The sequence below is a fragment of the Ornithorhynchus anatinus genome, chromosome X1 (assembly GCF_004115215.2).
Source record: "Ornithorhynchus anatinus isolate Pmale09 chromosome X1, mOrnAna1.pri.v4, whole genome shotgun sequence".
Lineage (NCBI taxonomy): Eukaryota > Metazoa > Chordata > Mammalia > Monotremata > Ornithorhynchidae > Ornithorhynchus > Ornithorhynchus anatinus.
Genome location: NC_041749.1, coordinates 115257376 through 115274941, shown reverse-complemented (window position 1 = coordinate 115274941; position 17566 = coordinate 115257376). Strand labels below are relative to the sequence as shown.

The 17566-nt window shown below is 49.4% G+C and overlaps 1 protein-coding gene across 3 annotated transcripts in view; it reads right to left on the bottom strand.

Annotated features, from left to right (window-relative positions):
- YJEFN3 (YjeF N-terminal domain containing 3) overlaps window positions 1-17566 on the bottom strand; it is a 52495-nt gene that overhangs the window by 12552 nt on the left and 22377 nt on the right. For 2 of the 3 annotated variants that reach the window (XM_029050033.1, XM_029050035.2), the window contains 3 exons: window positions 12750-12858; window positions 2469-2579; window positions 1776-1889 (listed from right to left, as the gene is read on the bottom strand). In XM_029050033.1, the coding sequence (XP_028905866.1) occupies window positions 1776-1889; window positions 2469-2579; window positions 12750-12858 (334 nt within the window). The remainder of the gene's footprint in view (window positions 1-1775; window positions 1890-2468; window positions 2580-12749; window positions 12859-17566) is intronic. The other variant, XM_029050037.2, reaches the window with a different exon arrangement.

Here is a 17566-nt window from a genome sequence, read left to right as displayed (position 1 = left end):
ACTATGGTCAGGTCACTGGGACCCCTCTAGGCAAGATTCTGGGTTCAATCTGGTTCCCTCCCACCTAGCCAACAGTGATAATAATAATAATAATCATGGGATTTGTTAAGTGCATATTATGTGCTGACCACTGTGCTAAGTGCTGGGGTAGATGCAAGATAATCAGGTCAGGCAGAGTCCCTGTCCCAACTGGAAACACCTGGAACAATCATTTGAGACCACATCCCTAGGATCTGATGCCAATCTGATTTTTTTAAAAAATAGCCAGGCTGGCTATTTTATTGTGTTTCAGTAATGCCTTTCCCAGTCCATCCTGCTCACAGACTCCCATCCTGCTTGCCGAAAGTCATAACCCTCCAAACCTCCTAGATCAAAAACCCAGGTCCTAAGCTCCCCCGGGGCCTGACTTTCCACCCCATGATTACCTGGGGGATTCGGGGGCTAGCCAACTCCAGGAGCTCTCTGGACCTGTGGGCCCCAAAGCCCTCTCCTCTCCTGTAAGTCATGACTAATAGCCAGAGACAATGTGATTTCTCGATGGAAGTCAGTGACAGATGATATGGGCTTAATTGCTCTCTTACCAGGAGACCCTGTGTTCTGGGTCACCTAGCTATCTGGAATGATGAGGGCTTGCAGAGCACCATCCACATTCTCTAGATTAGTTCCAGCTGTATGCCTTGTCAGTGGCACACGTAGGGGCCCTCTATGACTCTGAGAAAAGCTGAGAGCTTTAGCCGAGGCAGCATAGCTGAGTAGAAAGACCACAGGCCTGGAAGCTGAAAGTCCTGGATCTGCTGCAAGATCATCGGAATTGGTTGGAGTGAGATATCCCTCATTTCCCCTACTCCCTCTCCTTTCTGTGATGCCCATGTGCTTGGATCTGTCCCTTTTAAGTACTTGATATTCACCCACCCTCAGCCCCACAGCTCTTATGGGCAGATCCGTAATTTATTTTCTTGTCTGTCTCCCCTTCTAGACTGTAAGCTCCTTATGGGCAGGGAACATACCTACTAATTCTGCTATATTATATTCTCCCAAACACTTAGTACAGTGCTCTGGACACAGTAAACACTCAATAAATAGGATTGATTGATTGAGGGAGGGAGGGAGAGCTCCAAAGGAGACAAGGAAATCAGTGAGGACTGAGACACATTTGTGAAGGAAATTAGAGAAGCAGCATAGCCTAGTGGAGAGAGTATAGCTCTGAGAGTCAGAGGACCTGGTTTCTAATCCTGACTCTGCCACTTGTCTGCCATGTGACCTTCTCTGTGCCTCAGTTACCGCTTCCTTAAAACAGGGACTAAAGCTGTGAACCCCATGTGGGACATGGACTGTGTCCAACCTGCTTATCTTACATGTACCCCAGAGCTTAGTACAGGATTTAACAAATACCATAAAGAAGAGGTCCTCCTCTCTTTGGTAACTGCTCTCCATCTGCAGGGTGGGCAGAGGAAAGGGGAAATGGTGGAGTAGAGGGGAGGCAGCTGTTTCCCCGAAACACCCAGATGTTTCTAAACTAGTGAAAAACCTTCAGAGGATCCTGCTACATGGTGTCTTGGGAGACTCGATATTCCTGCAGCCGCTAAGCAGCTCTTTGAGCTCTTCCCTGGGGAGGGGACAGGAGAGGGGCAGTTGGAGGGAGAGAGTTGAATGGAAGAGAGAAACAAGAACGAAGGGGAGACCCCGACAGGGGCTTACCAGCCTTTTTTGAGGATGCCCATCAAAAAAGTGGGGAGGTCTGGGGTTTGTCCCATGCCTGCCTCGTGACCACTCACCTCTGTAGGAAGGTAAGAGAGGAACGGAATGTCCATCTTCTCACACTGGGTGGTGAAATCCCGGTACAGCGCATCCAGCGAACGTTTTGGGTAAAATATGGTCGGCTCATACTCCTGGAGGTGGGGGAAGGAGAAGGTGGGATCAGTCAGGCGACCCCTCCCAGGGGAAGGCTCACTCCTTCCTTCCCCAGGTGGGTTCTTGGGTGAGTCTGACAGAGGACACACCCACCCAGGAACTTGGGGCTGAGGAGAAACAGATGGCCAATTTTGTGCCACAGGTTTTGGGCATCAAAGAGGATGCATTGTGCCAGCGTTGTCTGGGTACCCTGGGACCTCTTTCCACCCCGCTCCCCACCTCAGAAAGGAATATGGGTGCTGACAAAAGGTTCTTGGGCAAGAAGTTCATGATGGGTTATCAGAGGGGAAAATTAGGAGTGTTGGCTGGACCAACCCTAGCCACGAGAATGGGTGTCCAGGAGGGCGACCACCACGCGGCTCCGCCAAGCATCCTGTTGCCATGGAGACCAAATCCAGGATCACCTAGGCCTTGGGTCTGGCCTGGCAATGACGTGGAACAAGGGTTGATGGTTCGCATTATACTACGCCCATCGGAGCTGTACCCAAGATTCTTGGGCCACTCCCCTCCTGGCTGCCACCTTTCAGGGGGAGAAGGGCCAGGGCCCAGATACCTACAAACACCCGCAGGTGCCGGGCGCACACCAAGCCGATGGCCCCGTTCTGCTCAGGCCCGCACACCACCAGCACCGTCGGCTGCTTCTTGGGCAGCGAAGCCACAGGGAACACCTGGGGGGAGCAGAAAGGAAAGCTGCAGAGAAGAGAGGCCTGATCCCTAGCTCTCAGCTTCCAGTGGCAGACACCAGCACACTGCTGTCTTCTTCTTGTTTGAGAGCTCGTCCCTCTCCCATCCCCATGACGTCACCCTCTCAGAGGTGGAATTCCATGGCTGGACCGATGGCAGTGGCGAGGGAGGTGGCTCTTTTATTGGGATTCTAGAGCCAGGAGGGCACTCTTCCTCTGGCAGTGCCCGGGGAATTTGAGTTAGAACTGGTGGCCACAGCAGGGGTAAGATTAAGAGCAATTGTGGGGGCAGGGAGGGTTAGTGGGAGGAGCAGAAAGGCTCTTCGATCAGTCTTTTGGGTCATCCCCCTCAAAAGGCAGTGGGCCCTTGGTGACTCCTCAATGGCCAGGCTGAAACAGTGATGGGGTGGAGAAAGAAGTGGAAATAGATGAGAGATGCTGGACAATGATGAGGCTAAGGGGGCAATGGACAGTGAGGAGGGAGCAGGCAGGGGAAACGAATGGTCCCACTCAAATGGTTTGTTGACCCCAAGACTTTGATAGTCACAGGCCTAATGGAAAGGGCACTGGATGGGGGAGTCGGAAGACCTGGGATCCTGTCTTGCCTCTGCTGCTGGTTTGCCGTGTAACCTTAGTTGGCCCCCTAACCTCTCTGGATCCCCATGCGTCAAATGAGGAATGGAGCTCCCTGCCCCTCCCGCCTCCGTGGGCGTGTTGGGCGGAAGGCTGAGACGCCGCTAAAGGTCTTGGGCTTTTCAGAGGCCGTGGGGCGCCGGGTACAGGGCATCACCCCAAGTCGGGTTCGGTAAGTGTGGCGGTTTCGGCAGGTCATCTTGGCTCTTCGATATCCAGGCAATGATTTATGCTTTCCGGGATATCCACTGCCAGAGTCCCCGTTCCCCAGCTGCGTTTGCTTTTCCTGCTCCGACAGCAGCGTCTTCTGCCGTCAGGGCGCAGGATGGAGTCAGACAAGGGGCTATTGAGAGCCTCAGCGGGACTCTGACTCTCTCTGCTCTGGCTTGGCCCAGGCCCTCCCTGTGTCAGGGAGTTTCCGATCTCCCACGCACCTTGGAGTCGCCAGGGACGGAAGAAGATGGCAGAGGAGCTGCTGAGAATGACGTGGGTGCTCGGCAGCATGAGGGCATTTTCTCCAGGTTCCCGAGATGCCTTGGGGGCTTGGCAGGAGCATCTGGTGACTCAAAAAGACGGGGTCTCCCGGGCCATGGGAGAGAGACGGAGCCAGCTGCCCACCGCCCCTCCTGTGCCCTCTAGGGCCGCTGATCTCCCAGGGTCTCCCCTAGGTATTTAAAGATGGGCAGCACCCACAGGGTGGGGAGGAAGGGGGGAAGGGGCAAGCCCAAGGGAAGGAGGCAGAGTCTCTGTCCCAGCTGAAAAGATGACAAGAAGCGGCAGATGGATCTAAGTTCCAACTGTCCCTCCCTTCCCTTTCGGGTTCAACATTCAGGCCACCCTCAACTGTTTCCCTTTCTCCAAAAAGTTGGGGGAGCGGAAAGGAGGGGTCGGCGTATATTCAGAAAATGCAGTATATACCGCGGCAGTGTAGCAATAACAAAACTGACTTTCTCCAGCCAAGCCACGGAGAACTTGGTTTGAATGAGAATGAGAATGTGCTTCTCCTCTTGATGGATAACTCCATCCCGTCCAGAGAGAGGTGGGGGAAGGTGGCAGAGAAGCAAAGCCGTAGCTTTTTGCAAAACTCTTTCCTGCATTTTGAGTATTTTTCCCCCTTTGGTGCCTTTGGGGGCAGATTGAAGATCTGTTCACCCCCCAAGGGGGCAGGGGGACAATATCAAAAGAGATCTTTGTTCCACTTTCAATTATCCAGGTTGTGGATTATCCATGCCCTTTGCAGCGGCTGCATTTTTTGGTCCATCATTCCCTCCATCAGAAGACTGGACAGAGAGCGGAGTGGGTAGCGCCTAAGAAAATGCTCTGTCGGGAGGGGAAGTTGGTGATCTTTGCTAAAATGAGGCTTTTTTGGATTATCCATGGATTTCATTTACCCATGCTCTTCCTGTCCCCCAGCCCCCAAGGTAATCCAGAGTTGGCTGTACATCCCGCTCCCCTCAAAATGAACATCTCCCCCTCCTCTTCCCCAGCCCAGCCCAGGCAGCCGGAATAAACATTCAGTCCCCGTTGGCCCCAAGCCACTAGCGTCTCTCCCTGGAACACTTTCGCCGACATAAAGAGGGGCTTATGATCTGGCAGGGGAGGCTTGGATGGAAACATTGACATAACCCCAGTTACAGTTGAGTGATTAAGCTTCGCTCTAATAAAACGCAACGTAAGGAATATCGAATATGTAAGCACTTTCCTGTAGGAGGGGGAAAGAAAGAAAGGAGTTCAACCTCATTGGGCATTTTGTTTTCCTTCTTACGTGCCCTCCGAATGACCTCTAGGACTCCAAAGGGTTCTGCTCCAGCAGTCCCCCCTTCCTGGGTTTTCCCAAAATGCCCCTCTTCCCGAGTCTACCTTCCATCATATCTGGAAATGGTTTCCTCTCCCCTGGCTGTGGCCTGCAGGAGGTGGAAGCCAAGGGAGATTCTGGCCTCAAGTAACACAGAGGGTCAATGAGGCAGGGGAACAGCCGAGAGGGGAGTCTCTTGCACCCACTGGCTTTCCTGAGAGGCCAGAAGAAACGAGCCCAAGACCCTCAAGCAGAAAAGGTGGGAGGGAGTTCAGATGAGTGAGGGGGAAGTGGCCTGGATGGGTGGATTATGGGCCCTGCATCCAGGATGAGGGCCAACAGCCACAGGGAAAGAGGCAAGGGCTGACAGGAGCCCAGAGACTCAAGAGATCCCCTTCAGAACAGAGGGACCCACTTCAACGGCCCCCATGACTTTATCACCAGTACTCCCAGCCTCGCTCATCCCACGTCTTGGATGAGCCCCGAGAGTTTCCGGGGGCTGGAAAGATTCAAAATGGCAGCTTTCTGGGCTGTGGGCTCTTTGAAGACTATTGACGTCTCTCAGTTTATGCCCCACTCCCCCTCACCCAAAAAAAAAAATAAATCTTCACTCCTTTTGTGCCCCAGTCCTCTAACTGAACAGTTGGCACTTCTGGTTTGGAGGCCAACTCTCTTCACAATCAAAACAGAGGGAAAGAGGAAAAAAGAGAGTGAAAAACAGGAAATGTCAAAGCCCACTAAAAAACCCTGCCCATAAACTGCTGCTATGAAAGAGGCAAGGGATGGAGGATCTGAAATTGATTGTCGGGGGAGAAGAAGGGGGCACATGGCTAAACCCCCAAAAGTTAGGAGATGGGTCCAAATGGTGCAAGTTGCCGAGGAGAAGGCTTTTGATTCTCGCACCTTGGGCCCAGTTCTCTGGGCAGGTTTCTGGTTCCCTGTGACCTCCAAGATCAGAGGGAAAGAAGGGAAAGGGAGGAAACAATTGCTGACTCCCATGGTCCCGATCACTTCCATGGTCCGTGTTCCATCATGTCGGCCCCCATCATGGCTTTGTCAATTTCAACCCTCTCCCTTTTCCTCCTGAGTCTTTCCAGATCATAAAGTCCTAACCTAGGAAAAATGAATCTTTATTCTATTTCTAAAGCTCTCCTGGGATAGAGGATCTGGGTCCTCCCTTAGTTGCCCATTCTAATGTTTAACCTGCTAAACTGGTGGAGGAGAGACCCATAACAGGCTAATAGAAGTAAAAATTGGGGATGTAGGAGAGACGTCCCTAATGGTGGCTGATCGTTTGACCCCCTGTGGTTTGACATTTGTGCAATTTCACTCCCAGTCATTTCATTTTTGATGACTGAAGTGGAGCAGGTGTTAAAGATCAAAGTCAAATGACCAGGAATCAAAAGTGAGCAGAAGAATATTCTAGCTACTTTTTTTTCATGATACTTGTTGAGCACTTACTATGTGCCAGGTGCCTCACTAAATGTTGGGATAGACACTAGATAAACCAGATTGGACATAGTCTCTCTCCTACCTGGGACTCACAGTCTAGGTAAAGAGGATTTAATCCCCATTTTATAGATGAGGTAACCAATAAGTGAAGTGACTTGCCCAAGATCACACAGCAGACAAGTGTGCTGGGATTAGAACCCAGGTCCTCTGACTCCCAGGTCCTGGCTATTTTTACTAGGCCACGCTGTTTCTGGTCTGGTGGGTCTCCTGTCTGGTAAGGATATGGCACAGGATGACTTAATGTTCAGTATTTTTATTTTTAGAGCTTGGACTCTGGTTGCCTTGACTCCTGCCCCCAAATTTCATGATTCAGAAGCGGCACCTATTGATCAATCGATCTATCAATGGTATTTATTGAGCACTTACTGCGTGCAGAACACTGTACTAAGCCCTTGAGAAAGACACTACAATAGAGTTAGTAGACATGATGATTAAGACTGTGAGCCTCACATGGGACAACCTGATGACACTGTGTCTACCCCAGAGCTTAGAACAATGCTCTGCACATGGTAAGCGCTTAACAAATACCAACATTATTATTATTATTATTATTACCCTGTATCTCCCCCAGCACTTAGAACAGTGCTCTACACAGAGTCAGCGCTTAACAAATACCAACATTATTATTATTATTATTACCCTGTATCTCCCCCAGCGCTTAGAACAGTGCTCTGCACATAGTAAGCGCTTAACAAATACCAACATTATTATTATTATTACATGATCCCTGCCCACTAGGAGCTTTAATCTACAGGAGGAGACAAACATTAAAATCAATTATGGAGATGGGAAATTAGCATAATAATAATAACAATAATTGTGAAATTTGTTAAGTGCTTACTGTGTGCCAGGCACTGTACTAAGCACTGGGGTGGATACAAGCAAATCGGGTTGGGTATAGTCCCTGTCCCACATGGGGTTCACAGTGTTAATCCCCATTTTACAGATGAGGTAACTGAGGCCCAGAGAAGTTAAGTGACTTGCTCAAGGTCACACAGCCAATAAGTGACGAAGGTGGGACTAGAACCCAAGTCAGTCTGACTCCCAGGCCAGTGCTCTATCCACTAGGCCACCTAGGGCTGGGGTGAGTATCAAAGTGATTAAGGGGTCCACGGCTAAGTGCATAGGCGATGAAGAGCGGAGGGCAGGTAAGGGAAATGAGGGCTTAATCAGGAAAGGCCCCTTGGGGGAGATGTGATTTTAGGAGGGTTTTGAAAGTCGGGAGAGTGGTGGTCTGTTGGATATGAATGGGGAAGGAGTTCCAGGCCAGAGGGAGGACATGGGTGAGGAATTGGCAGTGGGATAGATGAGACTAAGGTCAGCATTAGAGGAGCAAAGTGTACGGGCTGAGTTTTAATAGATCAGAGCTGATTGAGTGCCTTAAAGCCAATGGTAAGGAGTTTCTATTTGATGTGGAATTGGATGGGCAACCATCGGAAGTTTTTGAGGAGTGGGGAGATCTGGACTGCACAGGTGCTTTTTTTTTAGAGAAATGATCCGGGCAGCAGAGTGAAGTATGGATTGGAGTGGGGAGAGGCAGGAGGCAGGGAGATCAGTGAGGCGGCTGATGCAGTAGTCAAAGAGGGATATGACAAGTGCTTAGCTGGTAGCAGTTTGGACCAAGAGGAAAGGGTGGATTTTAGAGCTGTTCATAGGGTCCTGAAAAGGGAACACAGAGGCTCTGGAGCAAGTGGTGGGATCAAGATTTCCCCCGATGCATACACACACCACCCCTGGAAGAAACACTCTAGGTTCGTTTGGCCTTGGACGGACTCCCGCCAAATGGTACATATGATGCCATTATGCTACATCGCATGTCCATATGACATCACGTGTGTCTATCCAGTATCCCCGAGGGCCGGCAGTCGCAACTCTACTTGCTTCCACTGTACTCTCCCAGCTCTTAATGCAATGCTTTGCACTCAGTAGGGGCTCAATAGATAGCACTGACTGACTGATTCCTATTTGCATAAGTCCACACTTGACCACTTTCAAGTCGAAAAGTCATTTTAGTTTCCCAAAAAGTGGGCATGTTGAGTTTTTCTTCTTTGATCCTTGTCATATGGATCTACATCCGCAACCTGGAGAACCTGGCCTTTGCCCACGGTGGGCCACCAGCACCTCCCCAGCCCGATCAATTGATCAACTACCTGGGTGCAGAAGGGCCGCCTGCTCTGAGCCCAGAATTTCTGGCTCCTCCATCTCTGCATTGCCATCTGCTTCCTCTCGAACTCCAAACCTCTCCCTGCAGGCTCATCTGGGAGAAGCCTCCCCTGACTAAACCCTCTTCTCCCCACCCTCCCTCCCTCCCTTCTGCATCGCTTAGGCACTTCGGTCTGTACCCTTTAAGCACTCTGATACTCACCCTACCACCAACCCCAGAGGGCTTATGTCCATATCCTTATACACTGCTCCTTCTCCTGTCCATAATTTATTTTAAAGTCTGTCTCCCCAACTAGACTATCAGCTGTTTGAGGGCAGAGACTGTGTCTACCTCCTCTATTTTAGTGTCCTCTCCCAAATGCTCATTACAATGACATGCACGAAGTAAGCGCTGGATTAATTCCCTCAATTGATGAACTGACTGATTAGCTGGAAGGGACATGAAGGAGCACTGATGCAAAGCCGAGACACCCCCGCAGGAGCCTCAATTCTGCGTGAGCCCTGACCCCCCTCTAATTTCACCCCGTTCCTCAATCTTTCTCACATTCCTTTTCTTTCTTTCCTCAATCTTTCTTACATTCCTCTTCTTTTCTTTGTTTTTAACAAAGCCAAAAACAAAAAATGTTGTTGTGAACTAGTCTCAGCCCTTCTATGTGCACAATGTGTTAGGAACATTGGGTCTCGCATTGGGTTTTTCAGTCGTACAAACACATGCGTGTGAATTTCAGGCTCAGTAGCTTCCTCTTCAAGTATGAGGGGCAACTCTTTTTTTCTAGACCCACTGCCCTATTTCTTTTTAAGTCAATTTGAGTGATTGTCCTACCTTATGTACTCCTTTATTATCTGGAAGCAGTGTGGCCTAGTGGAAAGAGCACAGGCCTGAGAGTCAGGGGTCCTGGGTTCTCATCTTGGCTCGGCCACTTTTCTGCTCTGTGACCTTGGACAAGTCACTTTACTTCTCTGTGCCTCAGTTACCTCATCTATGAAATGAGGGTCCTAGTGCCCCCTATTTAGACTGTGAGGCCTGTGAGGGACAGGGACTGTGTTCAATCTGATTATCTTGTATCTGTCCCAGAGCTTAGTAAAGTGCTTGGCATATAGTAAGCATTTAACAAGAATAATAATATTATAATAATAATAATTATCTGGAAGTTAAGAAGCAACTTCTCCTCTTAAAGGTTCCCACTCCTCCCTCCCAAAGGGTTACACCCAGGTTACACCTGAAAAGCAAGAAAGTGTGTCTAATAATAATAATAATGACAATAATGGTAATAATAGTAAGACTAGTGGTATTTGTTGTGCCAGGGCCTGAGGTAGATACAAAACAATCAGGTAGGATGCAGTGCGACTGAGAAGCAGCATGGCCTAGTGAATAGACCCCCTGCTTGGGAGCCAGAGGACCTGGGTTCTAATCCTGGCTCCACCACTTGCCTGCTGTGTGACCTTGGGCAAGTTACTTCACTTCTCTATGCCTCAGTTACTTCATCTGTAAAATGGATTAAGACTGTGAGCCCCATGTGGGACATGGACTGTGTCCAACCTGATTAGCTTGTATCTACCCCAGAGCTTAGAACAGTGCTTGACACATAGTAGGTGCTTAAAAAATACCATTCTAGAGGGAGCTCTCAGTCTAAGCAGGAGGGAGAATGCATATTTTATTCCCATTTTAGAGGTGAGGAAACTGAGGCCCATAGAAGTACAGTGACTTGCCCAAGATCACACAGCAGGCATCTGGCGGATCTGGGATTAGAACCCAGATCCCCAGACTTCCAGGCCAGGACTCTTTCCACTAAACCACTCCACTTCTCCATAAGTCTTGGAAAATTTCCTTGTAGGAAAAACTCCCCTGCAATCATTCATGGCTCTGGCCTGAGAAGGAGATGAGGAGGGTCAAGCGCTAGTTGTAGTGAGTTGAGTGGGGAACTGCAAGGGGAAGTGGTGGTTTCTCTCCACTGCACCACAGCCCTGAATCCTGCTCCCCGCTCCCCAAGAGAGCAGAATCCACCTTCTCTCCCCCTCCCCTGGCTCCTGCTTCTCCTTTGAAGCCCATTAATGTACCAGGGGCTTTCATCCAGAGAATCCCTGAGAGCCCATTCCCCGGCGAGCCGTTGCTGGAGAGTGAACATGCTCAGTCCTTGAAGGCCCTAACCCAGCTCAGCCCGCTCCTTTTCTCCCCCCACACCCCAGCTCTCCGAGATGCCAACATCAAAGGGCAGTAGAAAGGGGTAAAGGGGCTCAGCAGTGGAGCAGGGGAGATAACAACCTATAGTCCTTCAGCTCCTGCCCAACATCTTTTCAGCTTTGATGTGCCTTCTCTCACCGCTGGGGAGAAAAAAACCTAGTGGGTCTTTATGGCAGGTGCATCTGAAGCTGGGAAACAGAGGAGTAGTGTTTCCGCTTCCCACCACCAGACAGGCAGAGCCATGGCATGGGGTTGCCCACAGATCGCCGGCTGCTCTGTGTTTGTGTGTGCCTTCTTCCATGCATGGAGGTAAATGGGTGTATTCACGTGAGAACTTGTATTATGGTGAATTTATGTGTGTGTGTGTGTGTGTGTGTGTGTGTGTGTTGTATCCCCAGGTTATAGCCCCCTCCCTGCCCCCACCCCCAACTGCCATTTCAACACTTCTTTCTCATTAACTTTGTCAGCTGGATACTGACAACTCCCTGTAGCCTTCATACACACATCTTAAACAACATATTACTTTAAACATTAACTCATGTCCATATTCTCTTTTCCTTCTTTCTCCTACCTGTCATTTATTTTAATGTCTGCCCCCGCACCCTACTAGATTGTAAGCATCTCGAGGGCAGAGATCTTGTCTATTAACTCTACTGGATTCTCCCAAGTGCTTGGTACAGAGCTTTGCAACACGCTAGGTGTGCAATAAGCACCCTGGATTGACTGTGTGTGCATGGATCGGTTGGGTGTGTGTTTGGGCATGTTTACCTGATGTTTGATGTATTGCAGGGAGAAAGGGGCTCTTCTCTCATTGAATTTTGAAGCTGCAAAGATTTCCAGAAATCAATCAATCAGTGGAAGGAGCATGGCATAATGGATAGGACACGGGCCCGGGATTCAGAAGTTCATGGGTTCTAATCTTACTTTGCCATTTGTCTACTGTGTGACCTTGGGCAAGTCACTTCACTTCTCTGTGCCTCAGTTTTCTCATCTGTAAAATGGGGATTGAGAATGCCCCAAGTGGGGCAGGGACTGTGTCCAATCTGAAAAACTTGTACCTACCCCTGTGCCAAGAACAGTACTTGGAACGTAGTAGGCACTTAACAAATACCACATCTAGTGGTATTTATTGAGCACTTCCTGGCTGCAGACCACTGTACTGAACACTTGGGAGAGTACAGTACCACAGAGTTGGTAGACACAATCCTCTGCCTCCAGGAAATTACCATTTTACTATCCAAGGAGATTTCACAACCTCCATCAGTTTCCCATTTCCCTGTTGGACATCCTCCTCGTTGAGAGCTTCTTCTTTAGGTCTAGCTCACCTTCCCCCTGCTGCAGTGTCCATTTGTAGGACCGCGCTCCTCATTGCTCAAAAGCAATCTACTGTTTTCTTTAAAGGAGAAATGGCCACCCCCGCAAATTCTTGCAGTTTTTCCACAGTAGCTTCCAGCAGCCAAAAGTCTGACTCCGGTTTCCTCAAGAGCAGAGGGGAACTATGTCAGCCAGATGACCTTGGATGAAGAGTGCTAGGTCCCCCCACCTGCCCCCACCCACTCAGCTGCCCCCAAAGAGACCCATGGGAAAATCCCCAAACTCCCTCCGAGATCTGGGGACCCTCTTGCTCCTGCTGCTGCCTATAGGAAAGGCTGATGTCTGGCTGGAGCGGCTGGCTCTGAAAACCAACATGAAGTTCCCCGGCACCCAATCCACTTAGTCTACAATGTGTTCCCCACCCTCTTCTGTCTCTTGTCATCATCCCACAGATGTTGATTTGGGAAATTCTGGGATTGGTGGGTTGGAGCCTCCAGGGGCCAAGGGAGGGAAACCAGGCATTTGTAATCCTTGAAGGGCTACTCGGGGGTCTTACCTTAGTCACGGCCATGGCGCAGGCATGTCCACAGATCTCCACCAGCTGCTGCCGCCCAAACTTGTAGTCCTCAATCAGCTCCTTCTCCATGGCAGCCGCCTCCACCTTGCTGTGGAACAAGAGGCCCGGAGGGGGACAGTGAGCTGCCAAAGGTCACACAGTATTCAATCATGTACACTGGTGCTGAAGAGCCCTGACTCTCAGCCTTCTCATTCATTAATTCATTCAATAGTATTTATTGAGCGCTTACTATGTGCAGAGCACTGTACTAAGTGCTTGGAATGTACAATTCAGCAACTGATAGAGACAATCCCTGCCCAAAGATGGGCTCACAGGTCTCCCTCCTTCCGTTCCTCACCACCCCCATCCTGCCCCACCACAACCTGCATTTCACCAATATTGGGCCCCACTGCTCATACCAGTCATTGGAGAGCAGTAGTACTTAGCAATGACATTTATTGAATGCCAATGAGCGCAACAAGAAGCAGCGTGACTTAGTGGAAAGAGTCAGAGGACATGGGTTCTAATCCCGGATCTACCACTTATCTGCTGTGTGGGCAAGCAGACCACTTAACTTCTCCGTGCCTCAATTCCCTCATCTGTAAAATGGGGATGAAGATTATGAGCCCCATAAGGGACAACCTGATTACCTTGTATCTACTCCAGTGCTTACAACAGTGTTTGGCACATAGTAAGTGCTTAACAAATACCATAATTACTATTAACTACGTAGACTGTGAGCCCCATGAGGGACAGGGACTCTGTTCAATCTAATTAACTCGAATCTATCCGAATGCTTAGAACAGTGCTTCACACTTAGTAAGCATTTAACAAGTACCATAATTATTGTTCATTCATTCAATAGTATTTATTGAGCGCTTACTGTGTGCAGAGCACTGTACTAAGCGCTTGGGATGAACAAGTCAGCAACAGATAGAGACAGTCCCTGCCGTTTGACGGGCTTACAGTCTAATCGGGGGAGACGGACAGACAAGAACAATGGCAATAAATAGAGTCAAGGGGAAGAACATCTCGTAAAAACAATGGCAACTAAATAGAATCAAGGCGATGTACAATTCATTAACAAAATAAATAGGGTAACGAAAATATATACAGTTGAGCAGACGAGTACAGTGCTGTGGGGATGGGAAGGGAGAGGTGGAGGAGCAGAGGGAAAAGGGGAAAAAGAGGGTTAAGCTGCGGAGAGGTAAAGGGGGGATGGCAGAGGGAGTAGAGGGAGAAGAGGAGCTCAGTCTGGGAACGCCTCTTGGAGGAGGTGAGTTTTAAGTAGGGTTTTGAAGAGGGAAAGAGAATCAGTTTGGCGGAGGTGAGGAGGGAGGGCGTTCCAGGACCGCGGGAGGACATGACCCAGGGGTCGACGGCGGGATAGGTGAGACCAAGGAACGGTGAGGAGGTGGGCGGCAGAGGAGCGGAGCGTGCGGGGTGGGTGGTAGAAAGAGAGAAGGGAGGAGAGGTAGGAAGGGGCAAGGTGATGGAGAGCCTTGAAGCCTAGAGTGAGGAGTTTTTGTTTGGAGCGGAGGTTGATAGGCAACCACTGGAGTTGTTTAAGAAGGGGAGTGACATGCCCAGATCGTTTCTGCAGGAAGATGAGCCGGGCAGCGGAGTGAAGAATAGACTGGTAATAATTGTTATTATTACTAAGTACTTGGGAAAATACAGAGAGGCACAAGTCACCTTCTCTGCCCACAGAGAACTTACACTCTGACAGAGGAGGTAGACAGACAAGTATCTGTGAACAGTGGAATCAGAATAAAGGGCTGAGGATAGGGACAAGAACATACAAAAGTACTACAAATGGCTGTTAGGTTGATGGATTGCAGGTGTTGGGAATTAGTCCAGGAATAATAATAATAATAATAATAGTATTTGCTAAGCATTTACTCTGTGCCAAACACCATACTAAGAGCTGGGATAGATACAATATAGGCAGATTGGAAGCAGTCCTTGGGCTGCTCACAGGCTGTGAGCAGACTAAGGGGGAGGGAGAACACGTGTCTAATCCCCATTTTACAGATAAGGAAACTGAGGCCTAGAGAAGTGAAGTGATTTCCCCAGGGTCACATGGCCAGCAAGTAATGAGCAAGGATTAGAACCTATTCATTCATTCATTCAATAGTATTTATTGAGCACTTACTATGTGCAGAGCACTGTACTAAGCGCTTGGAATGAACAAGTCAGCAACAGATAGAGACAGTCCCTGCCGTTTGACGGGCTTACAGTCTAATCGGGGGAGAACCTAGGTACGACGACTCCCAGCTTTGGGATATTTCAACTAGGCCACGCTGCTTCCCCAAACCTAGGAAGGGTAGTTAGAGGGGATGATATTCTAGGAGGGCTGAGGTTTGGCGTTTTGTTGAGGGAAGGGAGTTCCAGGCCAGGGAGCAATATGAGCTGGGGGTTGGAGATGAGCGAGATAAAAGTGGTGAGAAAGCCGATATGTGAAATGGAGAAAGTTCGTGGAGAGCCTTGAAGCCAGTGTTAAGGAGTTTCCATGTGATGTGGAGGGAGCTTTGTGGGAGAGGGGAGATGTGTGATGAGCGAGGACTTAGGAAAATGATCTAGATGGGGCACAGGGTATGCACTGAAGTGAGTGAGGATAGAGGCAGGGACATGAGTGAGGAGGCTGATAGAGAAATCTAGCTTTGATATGACCGGTTTAGAAGAGAAACAGGTTCACCGCTCTCCTTGTCTGCCTCCCAAATTCAGTTTGGAAAGACCATCTCTGTTCCTTCCTCCCTTCTCTTCCACCCTTCTCCCTCAAAGAGGACTGACTGCATGTCACCTAGGCTTGGCCAGCTTACCTGAGTCCCTGCCTCATGTGGAGGGAATTCTAGCCAAATCTCTCTCCAATGAGCCGCCGAGACACACACATACTCATACACAGTAAGCCTGCTAAGTACAAGCTGGCGCTGTGCAGCTTCCAAAGGGATCATAATTGTTCACATCTGGCAGATCACATCTGGCAGTGTGGTCACCTGACTTGAGCAGAGGGAGCATTATATGTTGAATCTAGGGCAGCCCACCGCTGCATCAATGTTTCAACTTTCAGCTGCTCAGCATTTCAGGGACCTGGGGGGACAAATCACGGGTGTGGTGGGGAAGAGGTGTTTGCAGGGGGCAGGGGACGGTACACATAGAGAGTGAGGAATGGAAAGAGCTGTATTTTGTCAGTGTCTCTAGCTTTCCCACTCTATATCAGCTTTCGTGAGACATACAACACATATCCATAATGTATTTATTTTCATGTCTGTCTCCCCTGCTAGATTGTAAGGTCCTTGTGGGCAGGAAATGTGTCTACCAACTCTTGTGTTATACTCTCCCAGCTGCTTAGTCCACTGCTCTGCACACAGTAAGCGCTCAATAAATATTATTGATTGATCAACTGATTGATTGGCATGGGGGCTGGAGAGCAGTAAGACTGATTCAGGGTTAGAAAACTGGAGTCTCCACAAGGTTGTTTCCCAGGGTTAGTGAAGTACCTAGAAGGTCCATGTGTGCATTTGCATGCTATTCACAAAGGCCCAAATGGTTGATGTTATCCATGCTCAGGCAATTTCCAGGTATAATAGCATTCTAGTTCAGCTAAAGTCCATCTCCGTTCCTGCTCCTGTCTGCTCTCTTTCTGACCACAGACTTGCAATATGGGGGATGGGGAAATGGTGAAGGGGGAGGCACCTGGAGCCAGGGAAAGGGTGGGTGGGGACTGCAGGGGTCTCTGGGCAATTATGCATGATGTCATTGGAAACCTGGGTGGGAAAACTGGGGGTCAGCAGGTGGATGAGAAAAAAAAAATCACTCGAATCTACAAAGAAGTGTTCTGTGGGCAGAGGAGGACTATCAGTTCATCCCACTTCCCAAAGGGTGTGGAGAAAGTGGAGGTGGAGAATCGGAGAAGGTCGACAAAGATAGTCAAAGATGTAGAAATTAGGTACAAGGTTAGAGGAATTGGGGAGGTTCTGAAGGCTGAAAGTGGAGGGATGAGGGTGGGGGGAGTTGAATAACTGCCATCTGGTAAGCAGTTAGTCCAGTGCTCTGTACCTGCGTGAGCACTCTATACCATTGACTGACTGACTGAATTGCCATCTAAGTCTATGAAGGATTTAGGTGGGGAGGTTGCTGATCTGTGATCCACATCCAAATCGATCATTCATTCATTCATTCATTCATTCATTTAATAGTATTTATTGAGCACTTACTATGTGCAGAGCACTGTACTAAGCGCTTGGAATGTACAAATCAGTAACAGATAGCGACAGTCCCTGCCCTTTGACGGGCTTACAGTCTAATCGGGGGAGACGGACAGACAAGAACAATAGCAATAAATAGAATCAAGGGGATGAACATTTCATTAAAACAATAGCAAATAAATAGAATCAAGGTGATGTACATCTCATTAACAAAATGAATAGGGTAATGAAAATATATACAGTTGAGCGGACGAGTACAGTGCTGAGGGGGTGGGAAGGGAGAGGGGGAGGAGCAGAGGGAAAGGGGGGAAAAGAGGGTTTAGCTGCGGAGAGGTGGGGGGGGGGGGTAGAGGGAGCAGAGGGAAAAGGGGAGTTCAGTCTGGGAAGGCCTCTTGGAGGAGGTGAGCTTTAAGTAGGGTTTTGAAGAGGGGAAGAGAATTAGTTTGGTGGAGGTGAAGAGGGAGGGCATTCCAGGACCGCGGGAGGACGTGGCCCAGGGGTCGACGGCGGGATAGGCGAGAACAGGGGACGGTGAGGAGGTGGGTGGCAGAGGAGCGGAGCATGCGGGGTGGGCAGTGGAAAGAGATAAGGGAGGAGAGGTAGGAGGGG